Consider the following 15,203-nt stretch of genomic DNA (forward strand, 5'->3'; position numbering starts at 1 on the left):
CAAAATATACGTCCACTGTGGCAAAAAATGAAATAATAATCCATCAAAATGACACAAGGCTCATAGAAGTCTACGGCCACTCACTGACAGGCTTAAACTTTCTATTAATCTGATGAGTCACTGTTTCAGAGAAGACCCAGTAGAATAAAGTGTTAGCGTTAAATGCTAGATATTAGAGAAACAGATAGGAAGTCATGCAGAATGATGTGAATGAGGCAAAATGCAGCAAAATCTTTTAAGCATGTGAAGGAACCCCTTAAAAGAGACAGAGCGACACCTTCAGTGCAGAAAACTCTGCATGAAAGGAGACTGTTTTTCTTTTTTGCACAACTAAATTCTTATCATACATATTCACAGAACAAATCCCACAGAGAGGCATCAACCAAAACAGCATAAGTTGATTTACTGTCACCTTGTGCTCTTTGCCATTGACCTTAGCAGTTGCTGGAACTCTGTGAATGATCTGTGAACGTTAGTTTAAAGGTCACATCTTGAAGAAAGAAACTGAAATAATGTAAAACACTAGCATGCTTAAAAGCAGCAGAGCTTCACGATTTTAAAGAGGAATTAAATACACCCAAGTAAATCAGACAAAAGTGGCATCTCATCAGTTAAAGACTTGCTCACATGTCTTTACAATACAGATCCTGCAGCGCTAAGTCTCTCTCTGCTTAACCCCCGGAGCATTAGACACTGCTTTGACAACAACAATCAGCTGATAATATTTCCAATCTGATAACGCAGTCCTCGTGGATGCGTGCCTTCATAACACAACAACAACAACTGGAGATGCAGTCCAGCTCTTGGGCTGAGGGAAATTACATCAGAAAGTCTGTCGCCAGGAAATAAAACAATAACAGCAGGACAATGACAGGCATCTAAAGTGGAACAACTGCTTTGCGACGGCAGCTTCCCCTTCAAACATCGCTCCCCTCTCTCTGTTTCCAACTAAAAGTTTCCTCCGAGGCATCAGTCTAATGAAAGGAATGTGCAACATGGACAGACACAAATATTTTTTTAAAAGGGGGGAAGAAGAAGACGCAGGAGAAGGAGCATGAAAATAAAACAAACCCTAACTCACCTTTTTCAGCCAGGAGAAGTGTCTGTAGAAGTCAATGGGAGTCTCCATGCTCCCAGCCCATTGCTGCCCTGCCTATTTTCTTGTGTTCTTATGGGACTGTCAGCCTCTGAGTGTGTCTTTTGTGCAAGTTTTACAAACTAAAAGTGGACTGAGCAAACTGCTGCAGCATGTGAGTACTGTCATGCAAGTGTGCGTGTGACTGCGATGTTCACAGCTGTGGAGGAGGGCTTTTTATGATCTCTGCCTCCTCAGAGGGAAAACTCCCCTCTGCTTGGTCCCCCTCCTCCTACTCCTCTCTTTCCTTCTTTAGTCCCACTGTTTTGTCCCTCTCTTTCTCTCCCTCTCCCTACTTACTCCCCTTGTTCACTTTCCAACTTATTTGTCCTTTTCCCTGGACGCTCTCTGCCTCCTCCATGCCCTCTTCTATTCCCGTTCTGGTTGGAGTTGTTGGTCCCCCTCCTTTGCCCTCCTTCCTTTCCCCTTCTCCTTCTCTTTTCTTCCTTTCTTCACTTTTGAATCGTTCTCCCTCTTTTCTCTCTCGCTCTCTGCCGAGGTCCATCTGACAGCCAAATGGTCAAGCCGAAAAAGAAGGAGGGGGGCGGTGGGAGGGTTTGCCGTTTTTCTTCTTTCCCTGTCATCTGTTTGTGTCTCAGTCTTGGCCTATGTTTCCTCTCTCCCACTCTCATATGTAGCCTCTAATGCAGCAGCATCTGATGTCAGATAAGTGGGCAAAGCAGCAACAGGCTGTACTGTCAGCACAAACACAAATCATGCCAAGAGGTCCGTCTCCCTCCTTTTTTTTCGTGTGCTCTTTTAATTAAGTCACAGTGCCGGGAGACGCTGCCTCACTTTCTTTGCCTCCTGTCCATCTGTCTCTGTGTGTGAGCCTCTCCATGTTTAAACCCTTTAGCTCAGGTTTCCATTTCCTGTGTATTTTACAGTCCACCACAACAATGTCAGCCATTTGGTCTGAACAGCAAGTTTATTTACAGCCACACAAACCCCAGTAACAAATATCGCTTTTGTGCAGATGATTACAGGTGATTCAAGTCCTAAAATGTAAAAAAAGTTGGATGTAAACTAGAATTTCATGGAGTCGTGCTTTGTATTACTGAAAATAGAGCTGTAATAAGTCAAAATACTGTAAATTTTGATATAGCCAGGCTTTCTTCCTCCAACTTTGTCTCTTAATACAATCTTTCTGCCGCTTTCACGCTCCTGTGCACGCTCAAGTAGAAGGTCTGTCTCATGCATCATTTTAACGAAGCTTATGCGCAAGTTCAATAAGGTAGATCTACGGTCTCACATCTGTCTGCTCCCAGGTGTTGCCGGCTAAATCTGAGCTTCAAATCTCTTCCACTTTTACAAGCTGTCAAGCTGTTTGTGACATCAGTGGTCTAGTTAGGGCTGTGCGATATGACCAAAATCTCATATCCCGATATTAAGACATCTATCGTCCGATAACGATATAAATCACAAAAATGTAACATTTTCTGTAAATTCTGTGAATGTCGGGCAGCTCGACTTGTGTGAAGTGTTTCCAGCTGGGCGTCGCGTACCTGGAGTCGAGTGTTTTAACTGCTGCATGAAATGATACATTTTTAGACATAAGCTGTAACAGCCGCTGTTTTCTTTGTGAGTATTTATTACACAGCGTGCTGCGGAGAAAAGCCTGTTCTAACATTTGAGTCTAAGGTTTATTTTTTAGCACCTGACGGCTCTTTTTTGCTTCTCATCCGTAAACTCTGCATCTTTCACGTGATTCAGTTTATTTTGAAAAGTCTCAACAGGATCTTGAGCTTTATTGTGAAAGGTTTATGTGGAAAATAAACAAGCAGACATGCGGTGGTTTTACCGTCGTTGTTGCTAACGACAACGCATACAAACAAGCGCTTGTCCGTCTGTAGTGTGGTTATATTAAATATAAGAGAAAGAGAGAACTTTAGGAAATTAATATAGCCACTACAGTGACCATCAAAATAATGAAAAAATATTGCCGTAAACAGTTTATTTTGCGACACCACGAAACAAACGATAGCGTAAAATGAAACGATAGACGTTTTCATATCGTCATCCGATATATATCGTTATATCGAACAGCCCTAGGTCTAGTCCAATCATCTTTCTCCCAGCCTTGTTCAGACCAATCAGCATTCTCGCCGCGTACTTTAAATATTTCTCCTTTGCGGTCGCCTTCATGCAACCCGCCTCCTCCCCATCACTGCCTCTCATCTCTCAGGCTCCATTCAAGCCTCCATCTTCACCTCCACCAGCAGCCTCCGGGAGGTCCTGCTCTAATCCCTAACACCGACACAGCCATCAGGGTCTAACTGCCAAATACCTCTATCTAAATTCTGTACATCACTAAATCATGTTCATTTCTTTCCAATAATCTCTGCTCACTGAACTCTTCTTCTTACCGTGCTGACTGAGTGCCGCCGACCTCAGTTAGAGGGAGGGGCCATGGAGAACGGTGAAAAATATAAAAATGATGAAAGGGAAACATATTATAGGTGTTTCAAATGAGGCAGAAAACTTAAACCCCCCAAATATAATCGTTTTACAGGGTGGCATGTAGTTACAACATAGTATTGCAATATTTTGCACTGTCATTTGGATACCAAATGACAGTATTTTATCAAATAAAGGAAAATACTCTGTGAATACTGTGAACAAGAGGGATAATCACCATCATGCAGCACCATCCTGAGATGACATTAGCCGAGCAAACTTCGGCTCAAACGAAAAACCACTGAACACTGGACACATTCAGTTTGACAAAGATAGCTCCTAATTCATCACAACTTGTGGTGACTAATTAGTTCCCTACACCCTGAGGGTGCTGAACACTCATGACCACTTTGATCACAAGCTCAGGTCACCTGATAGGAGCAAACATTTCTGCAAACAGTCGCAGCCTGACGACTGCAGTCACTCTCAGAGATTGTCAAAGGTCTTCAAGTTTATGTCTGTCTTCCATACATGAAGAGAATGTCTGTACCACAGTTAACCTTGTTTACATGCAGTGAACGGTTTTAACCGATGTGCTTAGGGAACAAAAGGGGAACCAAAATCAGCTGAGGGTAAAACAGCTCCCCGATATTTCTCTCTTACTTTTAAATTCTTAATAGTTCTACCCACTCCTTCAAATTCAAGTGTAAAAATTGTTGAAGAAAAAATAAAAAAAATCTTTATAATTCAAAACTGTCAGCCTGCAGGACGGGCAGAAAACACGTAATAAATCGCACTACTATGTGTAACGTTAAATAGGGTACGAAGCTACACAGAGTATTCTGGCATCTTCTGTCAACACATGACTGTATTATAGACGAATCAATTTTTCAATGAAAAATACAAAAACAAACAAAGAAATATAACAAAATAATAAACTACTGAATGAAAACATTAAATCTGGGACCTGGCTCTGTAAAAGCAAAATCCTGACCTATTTTCTTTCATTCCATCTCATTTTTAATAAACTCTTATCAGTCTCTGCTGAAAGAACTTGTATAGTTGTATTTCTATATATACCACAAATTGTACAGTTCAGTATTTTTTGTATATTTACTCTTCAGCAGGTTTGGGGAAAACTGAAAATGTTCATCTCCGTGAAGAAGACAGGAGACAACCATCTGTGGGTCAGCAGTAATGAGCAGCAGTCACCGGCTATCACAACTTCCTGCCAGAAATACACTTATGATGCTTCCTGTGTTTACATGTGTGAGTGTGTGCTTCACCGTGAAGTATGCTCTGGAGAGAAGGCCGTGGGGTGCAGACTAATTGCAGAGCACAACTGACTTTGATCCTGTTGCTCAGGCTATAGGAAGGGGGGAGAAGGTGGACAGGATGAGCATGAGAGGGAGCAGCCAGCCTTACATTCTAGCTGCCTTGATTATCTGCCAGGCTTTTGTTCATCTGCTATTGAAATTTGCAGGCAATGTTAGCAGCTTTCCACTGCAGGAACAGTCCCTCTGGAAACTGTTGACTGTGGATTATCCAGACTCAGTGAGACACTGTTCCTGTAAAGAAATGCCACACTTAACTCCTTAATCCCTGATCTACTGACTCAGATAACTTAACAGGAACTTTTTTTAATGGTTTTTGTCTTGTTTAGTTACTAACAACCTTCTACAATTGCACAACTGGAAAAAGTGGCTAGATTAGGATATCTACTTGGTTTGACAAGACGGTCAGCGCAAAACCTGAACACTCTGTATTAATGCATGAATTTTCCAAGTTGAAGAAAGGCATGTTTGTGTTTATTTCTGCTTCTTCTCTTTCCTCAAAGTCATTTTCCTGAATCCTCTACAGTGTTTTTAACTTGAAGTCACCTTGTGTGTACTTCCTCCTGAGCATCTGCAGTTTAACCTGTGATGCTGGGTGTATAGTAACTACCAAAGGGACTCCAGTGGATGACGTGGATGAGGAGAAATACATTTCCACAGAGCAATTTTTTTTAAAAAGCAGTGGTCCGAAGACTCAAAAGAATAAAAATACTTGGAAGGGAGAACGGTGTATTCTGGATCAAATACAGTTTTGGCTTTTGCTTAAAATTTTAAACTCACCAAAGGGAGTGCAACAGAAAGAACAAGTAATTCTTCTACCTTGACCTCTTTGAGTATTTATTTAAATAAAATGCTTAAAAAGAAGAAGCAGGGAACTGGAGTGATACTGTATTAATGCACTGGGAAAAAGCCTTTGGCACTGAAGATGATTAACAGCCTCCAGACAGTGTTAGATTTTAAATGGTGACCTTATTGTAAAACACCCACCTCGTGCTGCTGGGCCGCATGAATTAAAATAACATATTAATAAAGCCAAAAGTGTCACGTACAACACTGTGCACATCACACTGAACTTGGACTGAAATGTGGGACAGCACTGTGGAGGAAAGCAGCAGTGAATCAAAGAGAGGAAGAAACAAAGAAGGCAAGAGGGAGGAAGGGAGGGGTGGAGGGAGGCTTGGCCAGTGATTGAGTGCAACATGTGAGACATCTGCTGTTGAAACAAAGTAGGAGTCCAAAACGCTGCTTTCCAAGATCTACTTTCCATCTCAATAACTGTGCGTAAAACTTTGCACTGCTGCAGGACAAAACTCGGCAACAGAAGAAGAAAACAACCTCACATAAATGACAAAAGCAGGAAAGTCAAAAAACTACATTTTTAACAAAATACCAAAAGATCCACTGCCTGAGCTGCAAGGTCTCCAACATCAAACCATATCACACTTGCTATAATGTATTGGAGCAGTTAGACCTACCTTACAGCAGCAGCCCTGAGCAATCCAATCCTCTCGACAGACATTTGAGTGCCTAAATAGAAACTACCTCATTTACAAACAAGCTTGCATTAAAAACTAAATGGAATGTGTCCATAAATGCAAAGTATCAGTGAGCAAGAACAGTAGCTTTACACAGTGAAAAAGAATGGATGAAGGAAAAGAAAGAGAGAGGGGGGTAAAATAGTAAAGAGTATACATAAACAGAGAACTTGGACTGGCTGAGAGGCCACACAGGACAGAGACAGGGTGTGAGGGAGGGAAAGCTGCACAGGAAGTTGATAATAATGGAGATGTAATGATGTCTCTGAGGAGAACCTAATGGAACTTGTCCTAAATCTCTCCGCTTATTTCCCTTTTTGCTGAAATCCATGAAAGGGTTAATAAAGATGAAACATTCTGAGTGGTAACCTGTGATGTGAAAAGTATTTTAGTGTAGAAAAGAAAATAAATGCTTTCATTCATATATATGGAGTAAAACACATCCTGATAACATGTTTCACTGATACATAACCAAACTTCAGATGATGCATTAAAGCTGAAGTTAGACATCGGTAGGGTAACTTTGGCTGTATCGCCCTGTCTTTGGCCCACTCTATATGTCTAGCTGTCAATGCCAAATTAGCTTAAGTATGACTTTGTAGGAAAAGCACGACAACAAGCAGGAAACCAAAAAAGGAAAAGAAGCGAGCAAGAAAGAAAGCAGGAATAGATGAAATGTCAGACTGGGACAGAGACCAAATGAGCCCTGAGCTCATCCTCACAGAGACATGCTGAGCCTGTGCAGCAGAGAATAGCTATTCTGGAGCACAGCAGCCAAATTCCTCTCCTCTTCCTCTTGCTCTGACCTTTCGGCTGACCCCTCTGACCCCAAGGCAACTGTCCCCATGCTGTGAAAACACTAGATAATGCATTACTTGCATGTGAGTTCCCTCACTGTCAAATCACTGAATATGATCATACTCAACTTCAAAGCTGAACATCTTGTTTCCATTAGTTCTGAGACGCAGGCAGCCTCGTCTTTACTAGCACATGCTACAGCACCCTCCGCACCACACGCAGATTAAAGAAACCTGCTTTGGATTTGGATTGAATCTGAATGACTTTCAAAAAGCACTAATGAAAGCAAAGTCTGTTTGTGATCCTGAACCAGCACTCCTGCACTAATCACTGCTGACCGAACAGCTGAATCCAGCTTTTCTTTACTTACGCACTCTGATCTACTTACTTTAAAAATAAATATTGACCCTGTAAGAGAGCCTTCAACAAAAAACAAAACATCTGGTTCTTTTTGTTAACATTTTGCATGTCTGATTTCATTTTTCAGATGCTATCCTCCTCTAAAAAAACAAACAAAAAATCGGCTGCTATTACTTTTGCATCTCCAGCCAGTCTACTCTGCTCTGAGTGCAAGTAAACATAACTTGTCTCCACAGAGACATGTACACTGAGCATACAGTGCAAATTTCTAACCCATCTGTGTAATCTCTTAGGATGGCGAGAGTCTCGCTGCAAATTTAAAATGAACAGCTCAATGAACTCCCGGTTTACTGAGAGAGACAAAACAGATTTCACAAAGCGTGTGATAGTGAGCGCTCCAGCTCTACGGATGGCAGTCTGTCTGCTCATCGCTACGTCCAGCCTGAAATATCACACAGCTGTAGTACACACATTCAGGGTCCCCCTTTCAGAACATGGGTGAATGTAACCAACGGCTCCTAATTTATTAATGAACAGCACCAGTTAGCTGTTGGATCTATGATGTTAAACAGCCACCTGCCACTAACCAAAGCCGGTAGATGGTAGCACTCCCGGTGCAAAGCCATCCGTATGAACATGAGTCATTCCTCCCTGCTGTATGTAGTCTGTACCAAGTGTGTAACTGCATTCTGCATGACTTAAAAAGTTAACCTGCAAGAAAAAAAGGCTGATGGAGCTAGCACTGCGAGTCTGACAATGTGTGAATGCAATGTTATGCACAATTCCATTTAAGCAGCATTGCATGCAGTTTTTGTATAGACATCTGTGAACCTTGTCCATTGACCTGTGTTTAAATTTGACTCTTTCCTGCGTTTTTGATGAGTTATTAGTCTGATTTTTTTCTCCTGGTTCTCCTGAAGAGGAAATAAGTCACCGGGATTGTCAGGAAAGGTTAAAAAACTCACATCACTATATGCTTAAGAAAATTAGAAAAATACAATATAACATAATGAAAATGTTACATCAGAAACATTAAGACCACTGTTCAGCGCTTAACTGGAGTTTCTGTACACAAATAAAAATTAATTTAACAAATACCGTGTCCAATTTATGAACAAACGTCAGCTTTAAGACTATGGCTCTGTCAGCCCTGGCTGTGGGATTTTGAGTGACAATAGGTCAGAAGTCATTTTGCCATCACATAGTCACAGCCTTATTTAATTTCATACAGAAAATAATATCAAATGCATTAAGCTCACAGGTATTTGACCTGGTCATACTTCAGACTGAACTGTAATCCAGTTGTCGAGCTGACTTTTCAACTAGCTGATAATAATTTGTCCGGCACTTTAGTTCATTGCAAGTAAATTAAGTATCGAGTATGTGCTACACGATCATTTTTACCCCAGCACCAAAGCAAAGGAGTGTTTGCTAGCTTGTCATCTTGCTGATGACTTGAGTTTCTAAGTGTGAAATGTAATTTGAGTATCTCAGTAAACCTGAGATATTGAACATGTACACAAAAGCGTACTAATAAGTTCATGCCTTTGTTAGGCTCAGGGTTTCCCCTGCAAGCATCAGAAGAAATCACCACAAACATGCGACATGTGAGTCAATGCTGAACCCCCCCCCCACAGAATCTCTATGGTTTCTTTGCACATTAAATATTTAATAAGTATTTAATTAATTCATGAACATTTTTATCAGTCTATTAAAAAAAACAGTCAGTATGCACTTGTTGATTTTTCATGGAAGAATCTATATACACATCCAAGACTGTTAAACAACCGCACTAATAAGTGGGAAGGCTGCATCGAGACTTGGTGCATGTAAAATGCCATTCAGCCTCGTTCGTGCACTAACAAACATAAAGGGCCTGAAAATTCAACTAGAAGAAACAAATATATAAAAATGCTTTACGGGAACAAGAACACAGGAATTGTCACGCTTAGAAGGCGAGAATAACAAAATGAGCTGAGCAGACTCTCCAGTCTGGAATGATGCTCATTTTCAGCTGCAGAGACTAAACACGGTGCAAACAATGGCATAAAGAGTCAAAGCCGATCCATCACACTGAAATCCTCTGATACAAACTCAAATACAGACAAAGGAAAAGTCACGTTTCCATTTGATGCCACAACTTTGTGCATAAACACTGCTTGTAGAAGACGATCAACACTGAAATGACGGATAACATCAAAATGAATCACACAGTGTACTCACAGCTCCACTCTGCAGCCAGTCTACAAGAGCCTGTGCGGTCTCTGCAGGCAGCTGTGCTCGGAGGCTGTTTCGCTCCTCCTGGGTGGATTGAAGCTCCAAGGAAAGTTTGAGGTCCTCAGCTAACTGAAGGACCTGAAGCGGTCCAGCGCTGACGGGGGAACCCAGGTCATACATGCTGTTAGAGAACTCCATCGCTGCTGCTTTTGAACCTGGTGTGTGAGTGATGGAGGAGGAGAGGGAGGAGAGGATTAGAGGACATTAATAATACTAAGGAAGTCAAACTTTAATCAGAGCCATACATCTTTCAGATACATGGCCTCCAAACTGTCCATGTGTCACCTGGATCATTTCCCTGCACTGTATGGCCCACGCTAACAAACATCTGGATACACTTAAGCAATCGTGGCTCTAAAACAACAGCCACACATTGCAGAGGCTTCAGAACAGCAAACAGAGCCCAAAATTAACAAAAGAGCACGCAACACAAACAACCTGCGTGCATTTATCATGGAGAGACTGAGTTTAAGCTACACATGGGTTTGAACAGGGACTACATTTATTTGAAATAAAGTAAGCAGAGAGAAAATCCAGGATGCTCAAGCACCACTGAGCTGGTATCTATGTCAGAACTGCTTCTAATGTGCGATGTCTCAGAAAGCTCATCGCTGACATTTCAGCTGAAATGCTGAGCATTCTTAAAGTGAATTATTTTATCTGCACTACAAGAAAAAAAAAACAAGACAAATCTGGAATGAAAATAGTTATATATTTTTTTTAGATTTGTCACAGTCTTTGGATTTTATAGAGTGATTGAAAGGTTTAGCTTCCTGTGTTGAGTTAATCTGATATCCTTCATTGTGTCTGTTCCCTGTGCTTCCTGTGTTGCCCTGTCCACGGTCTCATCTCTCACTTCTAGTCGATTCCTGCTTTATTTTGGAGACAGTGTTTTTAATGTGTCTCCTGTTGCTTTTTCTGTTGAAGTTGTGCTTCTGGGCTATAATTTGTTCTGTTTTGTCATTTATAACCATACCCTGGAGACATGAGCGTTATAATCAGTGTTGAGAAGGTTACTTACAAAATGTATTCCACTACAGATTACGGAATACATGCCCAAAAATTTATTTTTTAACGTATTCCATTACGTTACTCAGTGAGAGTAACGTATTCTGAATACTTTGGATTACTTAATATATTATCATGCTATTTCTGTGTGATTTATTACTGTTACTGAAGGCTACTCGCCATACCAATAGCAACTAGATTTTTAAATCTTAATATAAAAGACTAACAGTAGGCTGGACATTAGGTAAGGCTGCACTTTTTGCAGATCTTGTACAGGAAACTATTCCGCGCGTATATAAAACAGGTCCGCGGCTCTGAACCGTAGTAAAGGGACCTCTGGCTAATACACAGGGTTCGTGTTGGGCTCGTAGCAGAAAACTAGCTTTACTTTGTTGTCTGGGTCAACTTTGCTAGCGAGAGACAGAGAGAGGTGTTGAAAGGCTGCTCCAACCGAACTTATTGTTTCAGAGGAAAACAGGAACACAGTGTACAGCCGAGTCTTAATAGCTCACTTACAACTGGGCTCGTCAGGCACTCTTTTTGGCTGCAGTGGTTATTATTATATTTACATGCTTACACTCTACCTATTGCCTTTGTATTAATTAATTTTTTGAATAATAATTTTTTAAAATATTTCATCACGTCATTATGTGGGCCGCGGAATTGAGACCCAGGCATTAAAGCCTCTTAATGTCTGTTTTGTTTGGGTTACCACCAGCATGGAATTACCAAAAATAGAGAGGGCATAGCCTAACATATGAAACAGGAAAGACCGCCGTGTAATCCATTTCTTTCAACAAAGTAACTGAATACCACCTTTTTAAACAGTAACTGTAACGGAATACAGTTACTCATATTTTGTATTTTCAATACGTAATGCAGGTACATGTATTCCGTTACTCCCCAACACTGGCTACAATAATACACTTCTTACAAATCCTTTATTAACACTTTGAAACAAATTTAAGATTAATTTTACTTTGGAAAAGCAAACACAAAAACACTGATATCAGTTCAAACTGGGGAATGTCCCCCAGAGTCTGAAGGTGGATGCTGAAGGTGGAAGGTGGTAGAAACATAGTGAGAGACGAGATTTTGACATTTTGCAGCTAAAATAAAATCGCCAGTTTGGAAGCTGGTGTTTCATACATGATGTCAGGTAAGCAAAGCATGCAAATTGTGATGCAATGACAAGTTCAAGTTGCCCGCTACTTAGTACACTGTCAAGGCCTTGTATTAGTAAATGTGTATGTAACTGATTACAACTGTAAAGCGTTTTAATTTCAGAGGTAGTCCTAACAGTTTATTTCTGCATCATTAACAGCCTTTACTCTGTGACCCGTCTGCGTCTGATAACATCTACATCCCAGGACAGGCAGCACATAGACAACGTATTAAAAGGTAGCTGTGATAAAGGTTTGCAGCCACTCCTCTGCCTGCAAACAGATCAAAAACAACACCAACACCGAAATCGTTAACCAGCAGAGTGCTTTCACAAGTATTACCACAAGAAGCTTTTCAACCCCAAAAGCACAGAAAAAGCTGTCGTGATCATGGAATGCAATATGACCGACATATCTAAATTCCTGATAAGTGGCTCTAATTTCCTCGTTAGCGACTGGCTGATGCTATCGCTAATGGCATTTTTAATGTCTTTCTATTTGTGGTCAGTGAGAGCCGGAACAGCAAGCTCAAAGGCCTGGGTGAGATCAGCACACTGAAGGCAAATAGTAACAACAGTTACAACAATGATAGCAGTAAAGCCTCTTTTCTCCACTTCTCTGTGTGAAAACAAGTCGCAGGGCAACTGTGAGAATACAGCTGCAATTTTATTTCATCTGCTGATTATTTTCTCAATTGATGAACTGCCTCGCCTAAAGAACTGGAAATAAACGACAGTGTTATTTTTAAAGATTACTTGATTGATTGAAGTTCCCACAGATATCCAGCATATGAGAAAATTACATAAAATGATTAACTCACTATCAAAACAGTTTCATCAGTCACCACAAGTGATAATAAAGTAACTACTAATAGTTTACCATTTGCCAAAATTTTACTTTCATTAGTGACCAAAACATTTCTGATTGTGACGGATTCACAGGAAATCCTCCGCGTCGGTCCTTCTCTCCCTCGCCCTGTGACTGAACCGATGTTTTTTCCCACATCATGCTGCTCGGTCACATTAAACATTTACCCCACTGTCAGTCTAATCTTTTCTGTCCAAGGCTGAGCTGCCTGCAACAAACATGGCCTTTGTTATACTGTACAAACAAAAATTCACACAAACACAGAAAACGAGGCCGTCTCACCATTACAAGCCTGCCATTTATTAACCTGCTGTGGTCAGAAATTATACACTGTTACTTGGGGTTAATATCTCAAAATTTTATCTTATTAACTCAAACTTTTGAGAAAATAACTCAAAATTGAGAAATTAGCTTGAAATTTGGGGTTAGCAAGTCAAAAGTTTAAGATAATAACCCAAAATTTTGACTTATGGATCACAAAAAAGGTATGAGCTGAACTGAAAGCAAACCCAAACACTGAACTATATAATTTTTAGCTCTAGTAAGTTATATTGTATGGATGAAAAATGGTAAACAATCTGCACTCATGTAGCCCTTTTGACCTTTGACCTTATAGGTTACACAATGTGCTTGACAATGTGTTTGCTTGTCATAAGTTGAAGCTTTCAATAATGTAAATAATCATTTCCTGGAGCTCTACTGTAAAAAAATAAATACAAATGCACTGTCACACATATACTTACGACTGGGGATGGATATTGACAAGATTTTATTGATACAGTTGCCACAAACGACTCAGCTCTCATGTCTGCTTCCTTACTGGGTCCTGATCAATTTTGGGTGCAGGGAAAAACCAGTATTGACAAATAAATCGACAAGCTTGAAGTTATATGAATCAGATGGATTAGACAATTTACAAGGGCAGCGACTCTGGCTCCATAATCACAAAGACTTCCAGCTGTATAGACGGAGAAGGGAAAACCACCCTTGGGTTTCCTTGATATGTGATCTCAGTAAATACTCCAAAAATAATGTTCACTTTGTAAATTATGTTCCCCATCAGTGTTCAGAAGGAGGATAAAGTAGGGCATGCTTCAGAGCAGGTCTATTTTCTGCCTGACAAGCTACTAATGCATGAGCATGCTGACACCTGGTTTCAGATAGCAATGAACAAGAAGCTCAGGCCAAGGCTTTAAAAATACAGGCCGCGGCCAGTGCTACCTCTCAGCCTCCTAGCAGACACACCTATCGTATCAATTTAAAAAGTCTTTATCGCATTGTTCTTAAGTTATAGCATTTCTAAGATTTTCAGAGATTTTCAGAAAATTTGACCTCTGACCTCTGACCTTGAGGTCACGGTCACTGAGACTCATCCAGGATTTTTAGCAGATACGCCTACGGTATCAACTTGAAACTCCTACGTTGCTTTATTCCCGAGTTATGACTTACACGAACTTGGGTGCCCACCTCACCCACTCGGCAATACCCCATCAGCCTTTTACGGCCGAGTGGTAAAAATGAACCAGAGTGGGTGACGTCATAGTGGTTCAGTCCATCTTTAACATACAGTCTATGAGTAGCAACAAATATACCACTTACGTTCTGGATGCTTCTGGTGCCAGCAAACGCATTTTGTGTATCACGTTGCTGTGGCTGATGCACAAAGTTTCCACTTTAGTTCTCAGTAATAATCACTAATTGCCCAAATTACAACAGCAGTACAGAGCAGTGTTACAGCGTTAATACAGACCAGATGATGCTTAGTTGTAGCGCACGGTGCTGGAGAAGCCAACCTGTGTGCAGATACTGGTTCCTGACATGCTGAGACTTCCACTCACCTCTAAAGACTAACTCAAAGTTTACACCTGTTGCTTTCTAGCCTTTACCTGCAATGATGTCGTCCATCTGCTCCAGTGCCGCCTCGAGCATGTGACTGGCCTCTGTTTCCATGGTGATGGCAGGTAGCATCAGATCTCAGGTGTTCTGATGTTCTACAGAAGAAATAAAAAAAAATAAGTAAAGTAGTAACTTGCTGTACAACGTACTCGAGACTTTGACAGAAAACAAATATATATTTGTGGATTTCTGGAGCAGCGAGTGGTTCCCCAAACCAAAACAAAGACACCGGTGCTACACCGCTCCTAGAGACTGGGAGGTTTCCTGCATTGCAGTCTTTTTACTTACCCAGAGGTTATGCATATTCATATAGAAATACAAAAGAAGACTAAATCTGATCATTTTTGTGCTAAGAAAACAAATCTTTATTTAAAAAAAACTGGTCTGTTTCAAAGTAGTTACAGCTTTTCGCATGATTTTTTTACATTTCACC

The 15,203-nt window shown here is 40.7% G+C and overlaps 1 protein-coding gene across 18 annotated transcripts in view; it reads right to left on the reverse strand.

Annotated features, from left to right (window-relative positions):
- ppfibp2b (PPFIA binding protein 2b) overlaps positions 1-15,203 on the reverse strand; it is a 96,721-nt gene that overhangs the window by 53,268 nt on the left and 28,250 nt on the right. For 17 of the 18 annotated variants that reach the window (XR_003221186.1, XR_003221188.1, XR_003221187.1 and 14 more), the window contains exons 2-3: positions 14,761-14,865; positions 9,783-9,991 (exon numbers count right to left, since the gene is read on the reverse strand). Coding sequence is in view for 15 of the 18 variants with exons in the window: in XM_019360798.2 (XP_019216343.1) it covers positions 9,783-9,991; positions 14,761-14,842 (291 nt within the window). In the remaining 3 variants the exon portion in view is untranslated. Of the gene's footprint in view, positions 1-1,081; positions 1,307-9,782; positions 9,992-14,760; positions 14,866-15,203 lie in introns of those variants that run through there. The other variant, XM_025909450.1, reaches the window with a different exon arrangement.

This window comes from Oreochromis niloticus, linkage group LG7, assembly GCF_001858045.2.
Source record: "Oreochromis niloticus isolate F11D_XX linkage group LG7, O_niloticus_UMD_NMBU, whole genome shotgun sequence".
NCBI lineage: Eukaryota > Metazoa > Chordata > Actinopteri > Cichliformes > Cichlidae > Oreochromis > Oreochromis niloticus.